The 22,201-nt window shown below is 47.4% G+C and overlaps 2 protein-coding genes across 4 annotated transcripts in view; both read right to left on the bottom strand.

The window, feature by feature from the left end:
- The window catches only part of LOC135921700 (cyclic AMP response element-binding protein A-like), a 252,456-nt gene extending 240,607 nt beyond the window's left edge, over positions 1–11,849 (bottom strand). Inside the window, exon 1 of one of the 3 annotated variants that reach the window (XM_065456007.1) lies at positions 11,189–11,849. In XM_065456007.1, the coding sequence (XP_065312079.1) occupies positions 11,189–11,281 (93 nt within the window). In that variant the 5' untranslated portion in view covers positions 11,282–11,849. The remainder of the gene's footprint in view (positions 1–11,188) is intronic. The other 2 variants (XM_065456005.2, XM_065456006.1) reach the window with 2 other exon arrangements.
- A 1,919-nt stretch (positions 11,850–13,768) lies between these two features.
- Positions 13,769–22,077, bottom strand: tctn (tectonic). Its single transcript, XM_065456004.1, has 2 exons — positions 21,350–22,077; positions 13,769–16,571 (listed from the first exon to the last, which is right to left on the bottom strand). The coding sequence occupies exons 1-2, from the start codon at positions 22,074–22,076 to the stop codon at positions 15,331–15,333; spliced, it is 1,968 nt and encodes a 655-aa protein (XP_065312076.1). The 5' UTR covers position 22,077; the 3' UTR covers positions 13,769–15,330.
- Between the last annotated feature and the right edge of the window lie 124 nt (positions 22,078–22,201).

Below are 22,201 nucleotides of genomic sequence, written 5' to 3'. Positions count from 1 at the left end.
CGTTAAGAGTGCCGTGACCTGTTCGTGCGTGCTTGCATGCGTCAAAGCCACACGCAGAAGCTATAACTACGGTTCATGTCCCATTCGATGAGTGCAGCAGGTATGACGGTGGTGTGTCGTCGTCGGGGTCGTTGTTTCTCAACTATGAAACCCGCCTACTTACATAGACTCTGGAGGAGAATATTAAATCGAGCTAGGTGGAAGAGCGGGCTTCCGTGACAAAAGGAGTCCTCATTCGTAGCGAAAACAACTTTTGTAAAGGGAGAAAAAAATGACGATAATGGAAGATCGGTGGTAACACCTGGGATAAAGTTTAAACTATGACACCTCTCACGTGACGTCAGCGCTGGCTGATTTACACACGCACACACACACACACACACACACACACACACACACACACAGAGAGAGAGAGAGAGAGAGAGAGATCGTTACGTCAACTCGCCCGTTCTGGCACGCGGGCGAATCAAAATGAGCATCAGCGCTCGGATCTTCGATGGCAGTGATTTTCTATGCAACAGGGCCACATAGTGTCACACGGAAAACGATGGTAGAGTTCGCAAACGCAATCACTATATACGTACGAACCAAACAACGTCAGTGAAAGAAGTCCCCGAGTCCCGTAATTGCTCACTTTTAACTCATACACTGGAGTTCGCATATTGTGATCGCGCTGTGGCGACTCTAAAATGTCTGGCGTGTGCTTACGTGTTTATATATATATATATATATATATATATATATATATATATATATATATATATATATATATATATCAAAGCTCTACTAAGCTCTTCCATTCCCTATCTACGTATTTCTAGCAAGCGAGGAGACCACTTGCACAACTGGCGAAATTTTGACGGGAGAGTGCGAGAGAGAGAAAAAAAAGAAAAAGAAAAACATTTCAATGTTACGTCATGTGCTCGGACTGTCACCAGCAGCAACTCACGACGGTCGCTAAACTTCTGGCTAAGCGCAAAGCAGCTACTAGGAACTAAAAAAAAAAAAAAAACGGGAGAGAGAAAAAAAGCAGGGCGGCTTCTCCCGCTAACACGCACGAAAAAAAACAAAACAAAAAAAGAGAACGCGCTACTATTGCGCATAAAAAGAAAGTCACCCATACGGAGCCGTCAAACAGGCTTTTGCAAGGGAACTCGACAAATATATTTGTAATGTCCGCAGACAACCGAGAACCGATTGCTACGTCCATTCCAGGGTTACAGAGTGCGGAAAAAAATGAACGCGTGCAGTGGCAAGGAAACATGGAGTACGGAACGAAGGCGTTCGAGAGACGGTGGCCGTGGTCGCAGAAATCGAGGCGAAGCCATCGTGATGGATTTCACGAGGTTTGCAATGTGGGCTTGTTGGTAATGTATCTTCAAGGGGAGTATGGTAGCGCGATTCAAAGACGGGACAAGAGAAGACACAAAGGGACACACACAGCGCTACCACACTCCCTTTGAAGATGCATCGTGACGGAAGAGGGCGACGGTTCGGGCGCGCATTTGGAAAAGAACGGGAAGTTCTTACACGGTCGCGAAGCCAATGAAGTCTTAAAATTGTAAGGCACCAGGAAAAATGGCGGCCGTGACAGCTAGCTTTAGGGTATATGTCCATGCGCGCCCCCACAGGGGCATCAACGGATGTCAATTAAGGCCAGGAGGCTGACGAACAATCCGCCATCATTGCTTAGGGGCTCTTTGCGTTGAGCTGCTGTAGGCATCAGGTCTCGGGATCGAATCCCGGCCGCAAATCGATGGGGACGAAATGGGGAAAAAAAAGAATGCCTACGTACCGGACATTGGGTGCACGTTCAAGAATCTGAAGTCCCCCCCCCCCCCCCCCATTTTCCCAATACGGCGTGCCTCAAGATCAGATCGCGATTTTGGCACGTAAAACGCCGGCGTTTTATTTTTAACTAACGAATGAACGCGTGCCTCGGAAACTTCCCAGCCACCTTTCGTGGCTTTTCGCTCCGAGGTCTCCTTACCCATATTGCCATGGGACGCAATAAACCTGAAACCCACATTGAGTAAGTGAGAGAGAGAGAGAGAGAGAGAGAGAGAGAGAGAGAGGCACTAAACGAGCCGAACTAAGTTTGTTCAGACTGGTAAAGTGGAGCTGCCTTTGTTTGGCAGGAAACAAATATTAACTCACTGTCGATTTAGCAGTAAATGCGAGAAATGCGTTAGCATTACGTAGCATCTGGAGCCAAGCAGGTCGCTGTATATATATATATATATATATATATATATATATATATATATATATATATATATATATATACCAACGCTCTTCTAAGCTCTCCCATCCCCTTTTCATCTCTACCACGTGACCAGCTTCCCACACTTCACAGGCATGCAATTTTTTTTTCCTATTTTCACACTTCTAATGCTCCTACGCATTAAAAACTGGTGACATTTGAAACACGTGGGCTGTGCTTAGGTTTCAATTATAGTGAGTCTACTTTCCGGGACTATAGTGCGATGGGCTATGCGGTCGCTCAACTCGTTGCGAAAGCCACCTCGGCTGCCCGTGCGCATATAATTAAGAGACGAGCGATTGAGAAAATTGCACTCTCGCGTTCAGCGACACCCCCGTATGCAAAGTAACATGCCGCCGACCGAATAACTTTACGGACCATGGGATCTGAGAAACGAACTGAATACATATCCGCAACCTCGCAACCCACGCCTGGTATTCGCATATCCAACTTCTGCTATAGTTTATGCGAACAGGACTCTGATAAACAGTTTTACTAACTACTTATACAAGCTACCCAGAGATTCAACGCTTTCTTAGACCCCGTGGTCCACAAACAATTATTTTTGGTCGACTGTACATTGGAGCGACCACATTTATCTTTCGAAATGCCCCAAGTTTCTAAACGAGGAGGGCGAATCGAGGGGTCCGGTTTTCAAAAGTCACAACCGCACAAAGCCAACAAACAATGAGGACAAGGAAAGCAAAGGGGGAGTACTTGTTTATTGAAGTCAAATGTAGAGATTCTGAATATACGAAACGTGAACTAAGGAGAACGAAAAAAAAAACAACTAACCGCAGGTGGGATATCAATCCACGTCTTCGCATTACACGTGCGATGCTCTTACCAACTGAGCTACCACGCCGTCCTTTTCGTGTCCATTTTTTGGGCAATTTAATTACGTTGGGTACTAGAGTTAACCCTGGGAGTGTTATTCAGCGCCGCTACTTACGGCGTTGGCTATGGATGTATAAGATATTTTGAACCATCAGGCCTCGCGTGGTACCGGAACTTGAGCGAAGGCTACTGGACAATATGTCCTCTCATGTCGCTAAATAGCTTGTCGCTAAATAGCTTTTAAAGAAATGATGGCAGCTACACTCTTAGACAAAGGTACACCCCTTGGGGTGTATATCCGCCACACAACGATAATCGCCATTTGCCTTGCTTGCGTTTCCTTTCTTGAAAACGCCGCGCCCGCTACTTTCCTGTTGGGAATGCTATGTCATGCCGATAACGCGCATGCCGTTAGCTACTGGGAAGTACCGGGCTCGCATCGTTAGAGAAAGGAAATGCGGACAAGACAGATGACGTTTATTGTTGTGTGGCAAGATACGACCCAAAGGGTCTAATTTTGTTTTAGAGTGTACCATATACGTTGAAGTTGTGTATACACTGTAGAACTGCTTGCTGGCTCATGCGGCTTTAACTGTATTTTGATTTGCATATGCCTAGAGTCACCGGTTCCATGTTAATGGCAACTCGCACGCACGCCTCCACTTGCATCGCTCTCGCTAGAACATTCAAGCCTTAGAAAAAATGTCTTGCCTGTGCACTGGGCGCCTTCGATTTCGCCACTGCCACTGACGCAGAACGTTGATCGAACAGCGATTGCAAATCTCTCGAGACATTCAAAGCGCAACACATTCAAATTTAAATGGGACTCTTTCGAAAAACACAAGAACAAAACGCAACGAGGCGATAAAATAAATCCGAGGACATCTAAGCACTTGCTATGTGTTGCGAATGCGAAAGCATAAATGTACAATTGAACGCCGCTGAGAGGTCCTTCCTCTTGAGATATCCTCACTCAACACGGAACAAAGCACATGTCGTTCGCAAAGCTCAAACGAACACTCTTCTCACGCCACTAGTGCTCTACAACTTCGGTTGGCGTAGCACAGCTCACTGCCCCAACTGTCCGGTGATAAGGGCAGATACAGAACACATTCAGTACTCATGTAACACTGCCATTACCTCTCCTTATTTTCCTTACTCTTCCCTTCCTTCCTGGAGTGCTTGGCTTCACGCGGACTCGGCGGATGAACAACGGGCCTTAGCGGAGCAAGCGCTCTACTTTACTGGGCCTTAGTGTTCATCATCATCTTCATCATCTTCAGCCTGGTTACACACACTGCAGGGCAAAGGCCTCGCCCATCCTTCTCCAACAACCCCGGTCATGTACTAATTGTGGCCATGCCGTCCCTGCAAACTTCTTAATCTCATCCGCCCACCTAACTTTCTGCCGCCCCCTGCTACGCTTCCCTTCCCTTGGGATCCAGCCCGTAACCCTTAATAACCATCGGTTATCTTCCCTCCTCATTACATGTCCTGCCTCATTATATGTCCTGCCATGTAATGGCCGGCCTCAAATAAAGTTTTTTCCTCCTCCTCCTTTTCGCGGGCAAGCGAGCGCTTTGCGACGCTGTAGGCGCGCTTTAAGTTGGCCTTACCGAGGCGCAATTAGAACGTAGGCGAGAGTGTGCATGGGCAAGGAATGCGCGGATAACACATGCTTCCGAGAGCGAGAGTGGAGATGACGTGGCGTCGAGGGCAATCCCTACTTCCCTCGCCCAACACCTGGCGCGCTGTTGAGGAAGCAGTTGTACCCTTTCGTCTGGCCACCCTGCTTTTCGCCCGCTCTGTCCAGACAAGGCGCGCTCTTGAACGTAGAGTCGCAGCCAATGGGAGCTCCGTCGAGGCGACCTCGTGACATGGTGTCGCAGCCAATGGCAATGGGAGGAGCTTAGGCGCCGTTCCTCTGCTACAGACGACAGACGCGAGGCTTTTTGCTGAATGGGCCATTTGACACTTTGGCATAAAAAACACGTATCACAGTTTCGCCATAAGGGCCAATCGATGAACGCGATAGCAACATGTTAGAATATTACACGACGTGTAAGACTCGTAGCTGTAGTGGCAGTACGAATCGAAGCAAACGTAAGCTAAGTAAAAGCGAGCTGTAGGACTAGGCGTCCTATGTTTGAATCCTGCGATCGCAAAATTTCATTCATGCCTATTAATTAGAGCCAGCGTCTTTCTAAGCGACTTTACCACCACTTTTCTGTATCGGGTATGTTCCAAATCTCAATAAAATTACAGCATGTTCAGGTTTGAGCTCTGTTATTATTTCGCACTTTTAATATGTCTGAGAAGTTTTAAGACAAAAGGGGTGCGCTGTCGGTGTTTTGTTTGATGACATTTGTTGACCGCTAGGAAACGTACAGAAATAAAGGTCTCTCGAGTAACGCCGTGAGAACGACTGACGCCACAAGCACGGAAACTATACAAATGTATGTACTTAACCATTGTTCCCGAAGTAGACGAGCGATTGCAGCGCCAATGTTTATCCAAGTGACCTTAGTAGGAAACTATGCCATCCAACCTAGGCCCAAGGCAGTTTGGGTGAAACCCTGTGTAAACGTGCGTACACGCATGCCGAGTCTACAGCCTAACACACGTGGGGGGTGGGAACCCCACCGTACTCGTTTACACAGGCTCACGTTGCCCTGCGCGCGTGCGACAGTGAGAGAGAGAGAGAGAAAGAGAGAGAGTGATAGAGAGAGAGAGAACAGCTAGCCCTACAGTCGAGCCCCTCGGCTTCACATTCAGTCTTCCATTTTTTTTTCTTTCTTGTTATTCATATCTTTTTGTCGGAGCGACAAGTGCTTTAGGCCGGCTCGCAATGTGACCAGCTGTTCGCTGTCGTACTTCCATCGTGCGCCGAGAGCTAGCGGGCCAAACAAGCTTCGTCGGCGATAAAAAAAAAAGAAAGCGAGGAAGGTAGGTGGAAAGGCCTCTAAATTAAAGCAATAGAAAAATGCGAGGAGGAAGGTATATGTCACAAAGGCCACCTGGAAAGGAGGTGGGAGAGGGTGGGAGGTTGAGGAGGAAGGAGTCGCGGTACACGCGATATAAAACGAGAGGGATTGAAAACTAGCTGCGCTGCCTCTGTGGGGCGTGGGGAGGAGACGTCGATACAACGCAATATATATATAATGACGGCGTATGAGAGCCCGAGAGAATACGGCGGTGGCTCCGCGCCGCGTAGATCTAGCGGCAGTTTCTTCTTCCTAATCATTATTGTTAGATTTCTTTTCCCCCATAAATGAGACGCACAAATCCGCGGGGTACTTCTCACTCACGCAGTTTGGTGTAACAAGATATACAGTGAAAAATCTGGCGCTGTAGCTAGTGTCAACCTAAGGACGCAGTGGTAAATAGACCGCTGTCTTGCTGCAAGAGGATATGTCAATACGTGGCCCGGCCAACTGCATTCAGTCGTATTCGAGACGTCAAGCTCGGAGGCAACCACTTTCGCTGCGTTGACGTCCCCTCGAGAACTGTTGAGATATACATTTCTTTTGGATCGCGGAGACACAGATGGACCATTGCAGTTTTACCGATTGTCACCGCCCGTAAGTAGAGAGAATATGACTCTATAATGCTTGTTGCCTGCTCCGTAGAGTGAATGTGAAATTAAACCGACCACATTTCGACCACCGCGCTTGATCAGGGTTCGGGTGTGAACCCCGTAGACGGAAACACGAGATTTCTTGCAGTTGGGCGCCATCAGAATGACGCGTCAGTGATTTGAACCACTGATCTGGACACATGGCCTACGAAATAGGGCAGCACGCGCTGTGCTGTGCCGATCTCTGAGGCCATGCTGGGCCTCCAAGATCACCTCACATATTTGCCCCACAATTGACCCTCATGGTTTTCGAATGACAGTGTAAAGTCTTCCTGTATTGGAGCCAGTTCTTGACGCTAGTTTCCCAACACGAATTGTCGTTGCACATTTGACAAGCGAGACAAAGTCTTCCTGTATTGGAGCCAGATCTTGAAGCCAGTTTCCCAACACGAATTGTCGTTGCACATCTGACAAGCGAGACACAGATTTTTAGCAGAATTTCTCGAAGTAATCGTAGTTTGGATTATTTACTTGCTTTCAACAGAACCCGAGGAATGGCCCTGGTTATTTGTTCTGTCGCTGCAAGCCCAATGACATTTCCCTAGTTTTCCATTTCCCGTTTTGTTTACCTTCACCTGCCTTCCGTAAGCGCAATTGACCTGTTTATTTACGGACGTTATCTCATCAAAGCGCCTTTCTCGGGTGATCACAGAGCGGATGACAAACGGAGGATACGCTAGAATGGACGATAAGGGGGAATTTCAAGTTAGCCCCTGTTATACTCGCGTGCAACATTCAGCAGTAATAAAGGGAAAGCTACGAAGGCCAAGCGCAGACGCGACATCACTCCTCAAAACAGTCCCACAGTAGCGCATCTTTACGCTGGAGAACACAAAAAAAGAACAGCAGTTAACCTATCACAGCGTTTTTATTAAAATGAGGTCTGAAACGCCCCACAGAATGCGTATTTGAACGTTTGGCTCTACTCCTCCGCGCTTGGGCGAATCCGAAACTATGGAAAGTAGCTAAGGTACACGCTGTTTCTACTCTGAGAAACCAAAGCAGAAAGCGCTGTCAAACTCTGCCGGTCTGCAAGGACGATTAACACACGCGCCGAAGCTCGCCCCCCCCCCCCCATAGGTCTCTCTTCATTGCCACAGAAAGTAGTCCGCGAGTTTCATATTAAGCTTACGCTTGCGGTCAGCAAGACGGCCGCTTCAACCGCCAGAATCGGCTTGGCAAGCCAGAAAAGGCGTTAAAAAACAAAAAAGAAAAACACACGCGGGTGGCGACACCGTATTGAAGTTCACACACTAGACAACCGTGACGTCATGGGTTTTGACAGTGCGGGCTCGTGTAGAGTTGAACCGTTTACCAGCAAATGAGTACAGCGTTGCATTCTAAGCGAACGAAAGACCGTACGCTTAGCGAGTTTAGGCAACTGTTTCCCTGCGGCAAAACAACACAAGCGCAAGAAAGCTATTTGAAATCTGCGAAGTCACTCAAACCTCGAGGCGCTGGTGTTTATGCACGAAATTCAAATAGAAGAGACAAGTCTGAATTGTAATTTTTCCGCTAGGAAACAACGTTTTGCACCAAATTCATGTAAATTGTGCTGTAATATACTATCTTATCAGATAAACTGATTTAATAATGCTCGCGTGCTCTTCAAGGTGCAAGGAACGCATGGGTATCAGCTGTTTCCAGGGGCACGAGTAGCGGTACGATGCTTCTGACAGACGCCCATTACAGAGATAAGAAGCGTGGAGTTATTCTTGTCTTATCTGAGCTCTGATTAGCGTTCGAATATCAACGTAGTGTGCTCCACTGAGAGAGAGTACGTAAGCGGGATGTTCAACTGTGACGTAACAGCCGTCAAACTTGATAAGTTAGGCCATGTCTATGAAGAAAAACGAATTGAAATCATCTGCGCAGAGCCCAACGATGACGCATTGAAAAATAATATTGAAAAAGTAATTGAGGAAAAATAAACCTGTTAACGAGGATGTGTAGCTTTAATGCATCCGAATAGAAAAAGAAAGCATTAGACATTTTTTTTCTCTTACGAGGAGCAGTAGAAAAAGGAAACGGAATAATTAATTGTTCAGGAAAAATACAGCTGTTGTTAACTGCTGTGCATATGTAACAGCTGTTATGTAAGCATGATCACAAGAGCGGGTCTATAAGACAACCTATGCTTGTTGTATACGTACTCAATTCAGCTGAAGGAACATCTTCGAGACAAACTCGATTGCCCTGTGTGCATTATACCTGGACATCCACAACAAAACTATTTGATACTTGCGAAGCAATAGCCTCAAGAGAAAGCACCAAAGTGATAATCGTCGAGGCAGACAATTCGTTAGGGTTAGGAGAACCTTTTTACTACACAGCATGGCGATCTTGCATAGCGAATATGAGAGTGCGAATCGTGTTGTCACCGAGAGGGCAGCACCGACTAACTTACGCGTTCCCTTTCTAAGCAGAAAAGAGAAGGTGACTATCTCTTATCGGACCACAACAATAAACGTCCACCGAGTACACGGAAACCGGCTCGCTGTCAGCTCTTCAGGTAGGTCAGTTGTAAAAGCATGGCGACGGAAAATGCGACAGGAATACGAATGAAACGTACCACACCGAAGACAAAGCTCTGACTTCGATTTTAACCACAAAAAAATTTGGAGGACGCTTAAAGGGACACTAAAGTGAGAAATGATTTATTGTGCATCAGTAAATTACCGTTCTACAACACCAAAAGCACAACTCTTACAACGATAAGACGTTTGGTAAGCCAGAAAAAGCGCAAGAACGAAATACGGGTGGCGACGCCTACTTAAGTTCCCGCACCTGGGGGCTGTGACGTCTTGGATTTTCATGGCATCTTCTAGGGCCTACTAATTATATATAGCGGTACAGATTGACTACATTGTGTTCTAAAGGAACCAGATATTAAACACGGCAAGTTTCGGGAACCTTTATTCAGCCAACGCGGCCCAAATGCGAAAACTTACTTTGGAATCCCTGACGTCACGCTGACGTACCAGCGCTGGGGTTTCGGCGCTAAATTCAAACTCTGATAATTGGACCTTCATTTTCTCATCTAATAATCAAACTATTCTTTTGAAATGAATGCCTGCAGGGTTCTAAAACAATGCTTCATTAGTCTAAACTGATTTATTGTTTCGCTTTAGTGTCCCTTTAAGCTTTGCCTTTAACAGTGGAACGCGATAGATTTCAAAGATCCGTGACTGCTTGACACTCGTCCCTGCAACCACAGCTTTCTTGCGGATCCGTGGAGCCGAGCGTGATGGAGGTGTTGCAAGCAACCAAGCGGGCCGGGCCACTCGGAAAAATGGTTTATGTTTCAGTTTCCGCACAACAGAGTTGCTTTTTTCTGCTATATTCAAATTAAAGACCGACGCTATCCTGTTTGTAGGTTGTGTTTAGGTCGTACTTTACGACTTTTCTGACGTACTTTACTTTGAGGAACACGAATACTTCGGTAACGCATCTGCACCACGCGGACCGCCTGCGTGGTTGTGGTTCGGAGCGATGTTTCGGCCAAGTGGCGTCCGACGCCAGCATCGCGTTTTTTTTTTCTTTTTGTCGCGCGATCACGTTAACAGCAACGATCGCACCTGTTTCCTATCGTCGCTGAAGTGGGAAGAAATTACATGTGCGTATGTGTAAACATAGCACGCACTGCACAAATTAAGCAGTTTGCATCAAGTGAGGAGCTCGCGAGTAACTAAGAAAAAATGCATTTAAAAATATCGAAGTCAGGAAAAAAGAAAGATAGAAGAAAACTCAAGAAACAGGGATCAGGAAACTTGTCTATAGTTCAGCATCCGTCGCGGCGACGAGATGAGAAATTTACGCAACCACGAATTCTGGGGCACGAAACGAACACGAAAAGTGTTGCAGCCCCTGTCAGGCAAACTAGTGCCCCTAGCCGCGTTCCTCGAGCCTGCTGTACATTATTTGTACAGCGCATCTAAATATCAGAAATAAAGGAAATCGCCGCTAGCAGACGACATGGCAATGCCCGACGAGCGTTAAAAAGCGAATCGCTCTCAAATTGGCGGCGAGAATCCGTGTAGTAAGTATCGGACTTTCGCTTGCTTGCAGTTACATGCACCACGAAGCAAGGACACCGCGCGTTAAGGCGCTAGACCGGTCACCGGAGCCCTCGAGGTAGACGGGGTCAAAGATCCCGTTCCAATCCGCTAAGCGGCACGAGGAGTAATGCGGCGAGGGGAAAGGGGGCGGGGGTGCACGCAATCAAACTCAAAAAGAAAGAAAAAGAAAACGAAAAGACCTGGTCGGACGAAGCACAACGGGCGCTGCAACACTCCTCCCCCTCGTCAGTCTCATCATCAGCAGCACTACTGATCACACACTAACGCACGGCAAAACACAAGCACACACACACGCACGCACGCACACAGGCACGCGCCCTCCAGAAGCATCCACACCGAGCGGGGCCCCACCAGCGCACGCACTACTCTCACCGATTCGAAGGAATCCTGGGCCCAAAGCTCCTTGAGGTCCGAGTCGCCGATGTCGTAGAGGGACCGGTCAACTTCGATGCTTTCCATGGCCATCTCTCTCCTTCGCCGGCTCGGCACGGCGGTCGTTGCTTCGCTAATTCCCGATTGTACGGTCCCAGTCGTGATCGAGACGCCGGCGTTCGTAGCGTCGGCGGCGAAACGGCGCGCCTTTCCTTTTTTTTTCGACGAGCTCGCTTTGCTGGCGGTGCAACGGGTAGGGTCGAACGAAAAATCTAGCCACCACCACCACCAGGCCTCGCTCGGATGGCCGCACGGCGCGCACTTCACTCACACAGAGATAGTTCTCGACTGCAACAAGTTGCCGTGCGCCGAGCCGCCGTCGGCATCGCCAGGGAGAGGGGGCACGAAAGGGGAGGAAAGCGCAAGCGGAACCGGAAAGAAGCGACGGGAATCACTCCGCCGCTGCGCTCCGCTCAAGAAAGTAGTCCGCCAAGCTCGCCGCGTTCAGGGAAAGAAAAAGAAAACAAGAAACGGGGGTGAGGGGCTAGCTTGAGCGTCTGAGCAACGCGCAATCTTACGCGGACACTGGTATGGGCAATCTGGGACGCTTGGTCGGTGACAAATGGCGTCTTCCTTTCGGGTGATAAAATTTGAAGCCCCGCCGCATTCAGCATGGCCGGCGCGCCTCTGCACTCCTTTCGATCTTCTTTCTTTTTCGAACCCGACACGCCACGGTCGCTGATTGGTTGCTAGGGGGGCGGAACCGGACGCCATACTCACAGAAGGACGCACGAGCGCGCGCTTCTATGCCGGCACTGTGGCATGCGCACGAGACAGGAAAGAAAAATAACTGCAGCCATAAGAGCTAGCCAGAGGTGTGGGAGGAAGGACAAAAAGGAAGAATCGCCGGCTTTAGATATCGCAACGGCAGCAGATTTAGTTTCATCTAAGGATTCCTCTTTCTTTCTCCTACCGGTCTGCGTTAGTCCGCGTATGTGATAAACGTCGTCTGCTGCCGCGGAAAACAGCGGTGGCGTCGTCTGCTACTCGCCGAACCGCCGCGTCGTCTGCTACTACGCCGAGGGGCGGGGCGGCCTCGTAGCAGACGACGCGGCTGATCGCGGGCGACCTCAATTTCGAGCGGGGCGCTCTTTCATCGCACTAGCTTGAGAAACTAGATGGAAACTTCACGCTTGGAAACAGCTCGTGGTAATTTTGTAGATTCAGCAAATGTTTACGAAATGTACATCCGTGGGGCGCATAACTACTAGACGTTTGCAAAAAGTTAATCCCTGAGCGGTGAATTGACGCCTCTACCTCGAGTTTTCAGGAACACAGGCATCTGTGGCTCAAAGAAAAAAAGATGCACAAGATGGCCTAATACTGCTGGCAGAGCTCCGCTATAGCCGAGATTAAATTACCTGATTTCAATACACATATTTCAGAAAACGATGTGGCGTCACAAAGCCTTGCCGCGCTGATTGATATTGGGAACAGATTCCTCGCTTACAGCCCAACGTCCCTGGCAAACGATGTTTGCTCAAATGAAATTTCACCAATAATGAGCTACTTCTGGTACACATTGTCCATTGTACTCACTCTGTGTCCTTGCACGTACGCGATCTATTCTTCCTACAAAGGTGAATATTATGATCTACAATGCATTAGTGTCCTCTGCATTGCAGTACTGCAGCAGAGTGTGGTGTACTACTGGTGTAGCAAATTTGCGCAAGCTTTATTTGCTGCAAAAAAGAGCCAAACGACATATTGCTGGTGCACATTATGATTCTTCTACAAAACTTCTTTTTACAAAGTAAGAAATTCTTCCAGTGTACTGTTTATATAATTATAGGCTAATGTTGTGTTATAAAGCTTTTGTTAAGTATGGTACCGATACCATAATTTATCTTGCTAAGTTAAAAGCAAACACAAATGTTCGCCTAACCAGGCACAAAGAAATGTGGACTGTACGCACCCATAGAACTACTTATGATGAACAAAATGTGTTCTACAAGCTACCTTCCCTTCTAAACTTATCGAACTATGAAGATTGTGATCCTACGTGTAATTAAAATTGTCTCAATAAACGCTTCGCCCAGTTCATTTATTTTCAGGAATAGCACATCCTTTCGAATGTTTTTGTCCCTCTTCTTGTCGATCTCTGCTTTTCATGTTCATGCCATTTCAAGCCTATGCAAATGGTCCTATTGTTTCGTGCTTTGTTACAAAATCTTGTGTAACTCGATGTTATGTAATATTCGTCAATTTATTTCAACTCATCGTGCACGATTAACCGTCATCCTGCTGTTTTGCCAACTGTAACGGTGTCGGGACCTCGTCAAGCTGCTCAAGCTTTAACTCCCGTACTCCTCTTATCCAAAGGAAATAAAGTTGATTGATTGATTGATTGTGCTTTCAAAGTCTGTTCCTAGATTTGAATACCTAGAAGCACTGAGCTAACGTACTTTTTCAGGCTGTATTGACTGCGACTTCTTTAATCAAAATCCGTCGGTCATACCCTGGAAGTTCCGAGGCCTTAAGTAGTGTTCTGGAGGGTCAGATATCGTCAGAAACACTGTGTCAGTGAAAATATAGGAACATTTTATTTCCAATTATTTGCGTACATACCTCGCTTCAGGAGAATCAGTGGAATTAAAAGTTGCACGTTTTACTGCGCGCGTCCTGGTGCCATTTTCCTGATTCAAAAACGTAGCCTGGTTTTTGGAGGTCATTTGGCTTGTTCAGCATCACAAGCGATCGTCGACAAGACTTGGCTGTAGATTAAATATCCACAAATATTACTTACCATACCTTATTCAGTTCGATCTTTACCGACTAATGACTACGCACCGTTTTCTTACGCGGTATTGTTTAGTTTATCGAGAACAGCACTGCTCTAGGCCCGCCCCCCTAATCTCACACTTATGAGAAGAGGTTTAGTCCTCATACACCACAGTAGACAGAGAGATGCTATTCAACGAGGAGCTGGAAATGTTAGGCCGTGGCTGACGATTTGGCTCCAGTCGTTGGGCGGCTGACACGATGAACACAGCGATTACACAAACCCACAAACGGCACAAGCACCCACGGACACTGGAGTACACACTAAAGCTGTATTCGCAAAGTTTCATTAAAACCGCTATACCCTAGAGACACCGGAATCACTTTCACCGCGATCAATGTTACCCAGCTCAATGTTCCATAACGACAGCAGTCACCAACATAGATCGTTGTTGCAAGATCACGGGTACATTGGACGAGGAAATAATTGGCTAGTCTGTTTGCACTTAAACTATAGCTTATCATCGGTGAAGAGCGTTCACAGAGCATGCTGATGGAGTAGCATCTCATTATAGGCTTGTCCTGACAACACAAATACCAAGGTCTTACAGCTTTTTTCGCGACTATGGCTAGCGAGCTGACATTGGCAAGAGCCGCAAATTTGAGGATGCGGCAACGTTGGTCAGCTGTTCGAAGCAGTATCAACGAAAGACGCGAAACATTAGAGTTGGCAGAAATATAACTGCTCCCAGGTAAATTAACTGAATGAATCGCCATTGAACACATAAGCAGTAAACTGCATTGCATGACCAGAAACAATGACTTGAATAGCGAAAACGAGTACTTAGTGAACTCTGGCAGACAGAACTCCGAAGACTGCGATAACGCTTGTAAGCGTGTTTTTACAGTCACAATATTCGAAAACAACAATAATAGGACAGAAAACGCGAAAGATGCACGCAACAGAAAGGCGAAAATGAGAACATGCAAGTCTGCTTTTATTTGCTCTCAAAGCAAATAGCCCCGTTGCATTGAGCACGAAGCGCTCAGTAAAAGATTTACGATTGAAGTCAAATTTTAATCGCCAGCTGGGTTAGTGAGTTTTCATAACCAGTGGATCGAGGCGCACTCGCACTTTCAAGCGGCACCGAACGATTAATGCGCATCTCTTGGGAAGGGCTCGTTACACGGGAAAAAGGGGTCGTCTTAAAGATCTCTCAACACTCCACGAAAAAAAAAGAAAGAAACTCGCTGCCTTATACGCCACGTTCATTTCGTCCCGAAAGGTCGGCCGCGAGCAGATGTTGGCCTTGAAGCATCATCCGCCGCCTGGAAGAACCAAGCAGTTCCAGATGTTTCTCTTAACAATGCTCCAATAACGGCACAAACGTCAGCAGCCAAAAGTCGCCGGCTGCGGCGACGACGAGTGCGAGGGACAAAGAACAAGAGATCGCACTTGGGCCGTGGTATTTCGCCGCCGACTCCAGAAAGAAGGGATAGAAAAAATCCTGAGGCAGTCGCGCGTCGATCGTGGGCGGAGGCGCAAAGATGCGCCGAGGCGCGCGTGTGACGTCAACAAAGGTGGCCAGGTACGTCACTTCCACCGGAAGGCGCCGAGAGAGCCGCACTTCTGCCGCGCCGCCGCTGTACGAGCGTAAAACCGAAACTACCTTCTCCTGAGGCTTGGACGAGTGTTCGGTGCGGGCGTGCATGACGTAGACGCGGACTTCCGTCGCGGGCAGGACGCAGACGTCACTTCCGGCCGTCGAAGAGGCGCCCGCCTGTCTCGAATCGGTCGCGGGCGAGTTCTCGACCAGAACCGGAACGAAGTCCGCGACCTGGGACCTGTTGGCGTTCCCGAAGCTCGCGACGTGGGTCACGTGACGGTCGGCGAAAGTGACGTAGGCCAGCAGAGCGTCCTGCAGCGCCGAACAGCTCGGGAACCTGGAGGGCCACAGGAGGCAGCCGGTCCTGACGTTGTAGCGAAACTTGACCGTGGTCCTCCCGACGGGAGAAGAGCAGTCCCCGTCGGTTGTTTCGGGAACCGCAAGGAACATCGAGGAATCTTGCTCCTTGCACGCCGACCCATTCTGAGCGAAGCAGCCCGCCAGTACTGGAAGCCCTGATAAATATCCCGGATTGCCGCTCACTTTAATAGCTTCAGCTTCGTTCGAAGATGCCCAAACGAAGGAGACGCTGAACCGTTGGCTAAACTCCGTAGTGTGAGGTTTAAGCGTGCCGAGCTTGTAGTGGGCTTCGATCCTGTCGATGCCGTCGGCGCCGCTGTGGAAAACTCGGAAAGAGGCATCCGAGACCACGTGGACGCAAGAGCCGTCGACGTAGCGCGGCGCACAGTCGCTCGTGTTGGCCGCCAGGCAAGAGTCGTTAGAGCACGCGAACGACTCTATTCTCAACCTTTCCTCGGGTTGCGACAGTATTGAGAAGTTGCTGTGGTAGGCGAAGGCAGAGAATGCAGGGTCCGACGAGCAGGACTGTTCCAGCGTGCCGCCGATCTTACGTCGGCACTCGTATTCGGCGTCCCGGAGGTAGACGATCGCTTCGGTCGCTTCGCAGCGAGAGCTGAACAGCTTGGTTGGCAGTCCTGCAACGATAAGGGTGGCGCTTAGGAGTGTGTAATCATCATCGGCATCACTGCTACGATCATCATCAGTTCAAAAGGATCACTGCAGATTTTTTTCGCTTATTTTCAAGCCTTTATGCGAAAAAATCTCAAATGCGTAGAACAAATTAAGGAATGTTGTACTAAGGTTGTTGGTTGACTTCGGGTAAGTTAAAGAATACATTTCGCCTTTACTTTATTCGCTAATAATGTATCTGCTTTCCGAAATATTGGCTATTGATTTATTACTAAAAAGTTTTCGGAGATGAAGTAAAGCAAAGGAAAAGTAATTGACTAGGTATAAAAGTTTAAGTATTTATATTTAGCGACCCTTAATTCTATAGCCGAAAAGGGGACAGCTCCACTTAAGCATAAGGTCCCGTATATATATATATATATATATATATATATATATATATATATATATATATATATATATATATATATATATATATATATATATATATATATATGTGTGTGTGTGTGTGTGTGTGTGTGTGTGTGTGTGTGTGTGTGTGTGTGTGTACACGACAGGCGACTACCAGTGAAATTTATATGGTTGACTACCCCACCGAGGAAGGTATAGAGCCATAGCGAGAGAGGAGATAGACCCCAGAGAGGAAGACGGTCAAGACGTTGATGCAAACGCAGAATGTGACATTTTGCGCAATTGGCGCTGAGATGATTTAGTTTGCTCCTTGGCAGAACACGGCTCGCTCCACACGACATCCCGCCGGAGTTGCTGCACGCGGCGTTCACTGCTGCATCTTGTTTTCTACCGCCTTCCACGTGGTATGGGAATGCTGCTACGCAAAGGCCGGTGTATGTAAGCTTCAGTGCATGAAATTAGGGCAGTTCGTCACGAGCATACCGTAATCGGCCTCGCTTTGACTGTCCTGTAATCCAAGCTGTTTCTCCATCACGGAACCGTTTATCTCTTCTACACATAAATGCGCTACGAGTTCAGAAAGCGATAGGGATTCCAGTCGTGTCAACCTATATATAGCGATGGAGCAAGTGCAGTAGTACTGAACAGAATCAAAGTTTGCTTGAAGGGCGTGTGCGACCTCCTGATGTACGCGGAAAAAACCCCTCGGGATGCCTACTGCTGAAATTGTGATCGATGGTCTTTGGAGTGTACAGAGCGCATGAACAGCAAGAGATCGCGAACAAATAAAAAAATAAAACAAACGTGAGAACACATCATGAACGAAATGATCTGTTGCACACAAGAAGGGGAAGCAGCCTCTTGCGTAATTTAAGATTTCCACTATGGTCGTCTATGTTTGTAACAATGACGCGTGATAGCCTCTCGGGTCTTGCACACACATGAGCATGCAGGGAAGTTTACGAGGCAAAAACGCGCAGACTGAAAATCAAAAGAAGTTAAGTCCTGCGGCTTCCTGCAAGGTTACCGACTACTTTGTGCGATGCAGACATTGAAATGAAACCCATGAACGCAAAGAAAAAAAATGTATACGCCACTAAATGTAACCGCTCAAGTGCCAACTCAGCCACAGGCAGCTGGTAATACGACACCGAACGAAGACGACAAGACGGTTTATCCTAGGTGTAGACAATTAAGGCTGCTCCGTTGATTTCTAGGAAGGGAAGGGGGCAAGGAAACATGTTGGTTGTAAACATTATGATGATGCTTCGAGAGATAAGTGAAGCAGAGAATCTAGTTCAGATAGCTTCTTGATTGATAGCTGCTACTAACAGCCGTGTCGGCTGCAGCAGCGATAGCGGTTAGTACTATCGGTGCTATCATTATTGATGCTACAAAGCTACAGCTATAGCTACTAAGTAGCACAGTTGATAATGCAATAGCTACTGCATCGTAGCTCCGCATTGCTGCTACGTCGTAAAGGTGCTATTTACATCGCTATTACTACTTAACAGCTATTACTACATAACAACGACAGCTGCCAATTAGTTGCGCTACTACCGCAGTTACTGCTACAACTCAGCATTTATAGCTATCAGTTATCGCTGGTGCCAAGCAATAATCACTTTGAAAAATAAGGAACAGAGCCATGCAGGGTGGCATTGCTGAATGCACTAAGTGCTGAAACAATGTCTCTCGTCAGCGTGTCTACCACCTTTTTTTTTTTCGTTGACTACTTTACCACCACATTGAATTGTACTTCTTATGGGGAGAGGGTTTGTGAACAAAGAGCGTCAAAACAATAAAGCAACCTTATAAGCTGTTAGAAACATAAGTAGGGTTGCCAATGGATTTTCTTCTGGATGCTTTATATAGAATTCCTTGAATACTGGAACAGAATCAGACGTAGTACACAACCTGCACTGCAGGTGACCTTCACGCTAGCAGCTGCATTACATGCGGCGTATTCTGAGGCTCAGCGAATCCGGTGAGGTTTTCTGGTGTATCTCCGCCGAAGTGTAGGGGAGCGTTGTTGACGGATAAACAGAGTAGAGCGCGCATAGGCCCCGCGTGTCGCGTTTTCAAAAACCAATAAATTCAGCCCGTTGACGTTCCAGAAAAAGAGTTATCGACCCTTAGATATTTAAATACCACCCGTTCATAAGTACAGCTAGCAAGCGGATTGTATTGTGTCGAGATAAAAACAAGCACAATTAAAAGAATGGCGCCAGGAAAGAAAAAAAAACAATTTTCCCCCTTTGTGTATAAATGAAGCAATGGGCACTGAATCTTTATGAGCATCTACTTTTGTGTGTGTCGCTACCAACAGCGGGAAGTAGATAAAAACTGAATTCCAAATTGAAGTACCGCCAATTTCCTAGTCTTGTGTTGCTTAGAAATTCCACTGAGAAATTGCGAAGCGCCCGCTGACGTAGCCATGCTTTTTTTTATTGCATGTATTTCACTAGTACCACTCCTCACGAGCAAATAACATCCAACCATGCCGTTTGGAAAAGGGGCATCAGGGAGCGCAAGGATCTATAGTACTATTGAATCCCAATATTAGCTCCCCGAAGAGCAAGATAATATTGGAGATAGCATTTAAGATCCGCATGTAGATATAAAAAAGGTAATGCGAAGAGATGCGTTAGTTGGTGACAATCCCCACTGCTTACCTTGAGCAGGGTAGAGGTAACGAACGCGTTTAAAAAAATATAGTGAGTGCAAACACATATTGAAACATTAAGCGTCTTTTCACCAATAAAAAAGTGCTAACATTACCTGAACACGGCTATAGAATCCCGCTCTCCGCAATGAGCCATTAATTCCACTGAATGCTGCGAAAAAGCGACGGATTTTGCGAGAAAGTCGCTACATTGTCATCATAAACGGGACGTAAAACCACGGTTACATTATAACAATACGCTTAAAATGGCACCGTTTCATCACTCCTTTCTTATTCGCGCGTTACCTTGTATTGTGCGCAGTTACGCCAACTCCAGGGTAGATTAAGTAAATCTAGCTAGGTATCTTTCAGGCCTTGTTGAGGGGAAGAAAGACAGATTGGTCCGAATCTTGAGAAATTGCGCGCTCAGAAATCGAAACTATGGAACGGCTAACGTCGCGGCGCGTGCTCATTTCATTCAGGACACATTATCTTCGCAACAGCACGCGGACTGTCACAATCGCACTGAAGTGCAGCTAACCCATCTTGCCAAGCAAACGACAGGGTGCGAATGCGCTGGGCTCTTTTAAAGAACTACTGCTTCCGCGATTTCTCCGCACTGACAATGAAACAGTTGTCCGCAATCGGTGAAACAAACGTATGTTGCAGCACCAAGCAAATCAGCAAGGGCGAATTTCGACGTGAGGAGACACATGTACCTAGCACCGAGCCAGACGATGCCATCGTATCGACGAGCAGCGGCCTATATATATGTGCGCGCATAATAAAGCTTACTGGGAACCGCCCATAGGCAGGGCAACCTTGGAGAGAGTCCGAATGGTCACGTGTCTGGGCGAGTTTTTGGTTTGGAGGAACATCGAAATTGTCCGCGTGTGTGCATGCTTCACTGCAAGTCACGTGTAAGCGCGAAAGTGTGGCAGTGCAACGTAAGTACACGGCGTTCAAAAGAAACAGAAAGAACAAAATAATTATTCACATCTTTTAAAAAGGTGCCATGAAACTAAACACTGTTTTAATATTGTTACGTTCTGTAATGGAGGTCTGCATGGCGCCCAGCTTCCTTGCAAATTCGAATAGAGTGCCATGTAGTGTCGGCACTTTGCTCTATGTGCGAACCAGTTTGGACAACAATGAAATCGTTAACATAACACCTTGCACTGCAGCATCACTTCAACTACAGTGCAGTCACTTCATTATTAGAACATGTTAAAGCGGGTTAAGAAATGACTTTAAACAAATTTGCACTCAGTTTTAGCAGTACAAATCAAACTTATCCTTACAAAAACAACATTCACAAACTAACCACATTTTGTAAAAGTCTAGGGAAACGTAGATAATTCATTTTTTAAATTTAGTTTAGGGGAAAACTGGCTTCGGAGACTGGCAACACCGGTTGTGCGTTTCATTCGTTCTCATGGTCAACTTGCTATGGTAACTGCTGCAAACATGGGCAATACAAGTAGTTTTTCTTTTTTTCTCATAGAGACGTGGTGCAGCTTATAGACCATGAATAGAAGGCTAAGGTTGAGATGAGCACAATGATTTGAGCAGGGTCAACATGAGTTTTGGAAGCGCTCGAGCTTGGTTAACAGCCTCTCTCCCTCAACAACCTCTGTTCTACTCAAGTGCTTATAAGACACGGCGGAAAGAGCTGTGACAAAATTGGATTAATTGCAAAGAACTCACTCCACTCTTCGATGATGCCGTTATCGTCCACCCGAAGCAGGGGGCTTCCCGCTTTGAACAGGGCCTGTGGCTCACGCCTGAAGCCATCGGCGGGCAGCCAGTCGTGGGTGACCTTGCCCTTAATAAAGCTGTGGGCATCGGCCAGTGTCTTTATTTGTGGAGGATCTGGATAGACGTCCTTCTTCAAGACATTGTCGACGACGATGCAGAGCAAGTCTCCTACCGGCCTTTTCTCGAAGAGCGTCCTGTTGCGAAAGATGGCGTCTCTCTTGGTGCAGTACCTCAAGTCTGGCTCTTCGGTTTTCTTGTCGATGCAGAACTGGAACGCCCTGGAGTCGTTGGGACTGCAGTCTCCGTCGCAGCAACAGTCCACGTCGCACGAGCTGGCGGTCAGGTCGCACCCGCAACGGTCGCTGGGCGCCACCAAAAGTGTGGGCCTAGGAGGCGCTGCTGTCGCCGGTAGTGACGTCATCGTCGTCGCGGCGTCGGTCGCTGGCGTCACCGTTGTCGCTGCGGCAGTTTGCTCCGGTTGCGACGTTTCTTCGGCGAGGGTGGTGGAGTCGAGGTCGAAGGTGGTCGCGAGTGCAGTGGTGACGCTGGTCATTTCCGCGGTTACGTCAGGTGACGTCTCGTTGGCACAGGCCGAAGGAGTAAAGATGAACGTGCAACAGATGCTGAAGACAGCCAGGAAGAAGAGCGCGTTAGGCTTCTCAAATAGGAGTTGCATCTCGGATCTTGCGCTTCTTACCGCAGGTTGAAGATAACCAATACGCAATAAATGAAAGTTGGGATCGCGCAGGTTTCTCCAAGAGGACCAATGCAGGCGAGCTGTAAAAAGTTACTTGATGCGCA

The sequence above is a fragment of the Dermacentor albipictus genome, chromosome 10, assembly GCF_038994185.2.
Source record: "Dermacentor albipictus isolate Rhodes 1998 colony chromosome 10, USDA_Dalb.pri_finalv2, whole genome shotgun sequence".
NCBI lineage: Eukaryota > Metazoa > Arthropoda > Arachnida > Ixodida > Ixodidae > Dermacentor > Dermacentor albipictus.
Note: the sequence above shows the minus strand (reverse complement) of the source record. Positions and strands in the feature narration are given on the sequence as shown.

Excerpts from the sequence above, each read along its gene's own strand:
- tctn (XM_065456004.1), bottom strand. The coding sequence starts at position 22,076 with ATGCAACTCCTATTTGAGAAGCCTAACGCGCTCTTCTTCCTGGCTGTC. Across the intron at positions 16,572-21,349 it reads CGGCATCATCGAAGAGTGGA|GACTGCCAACCAAGCTGTTC; the intron begins GTGAGTTCTTTG and ends TTATCGTTGCAG.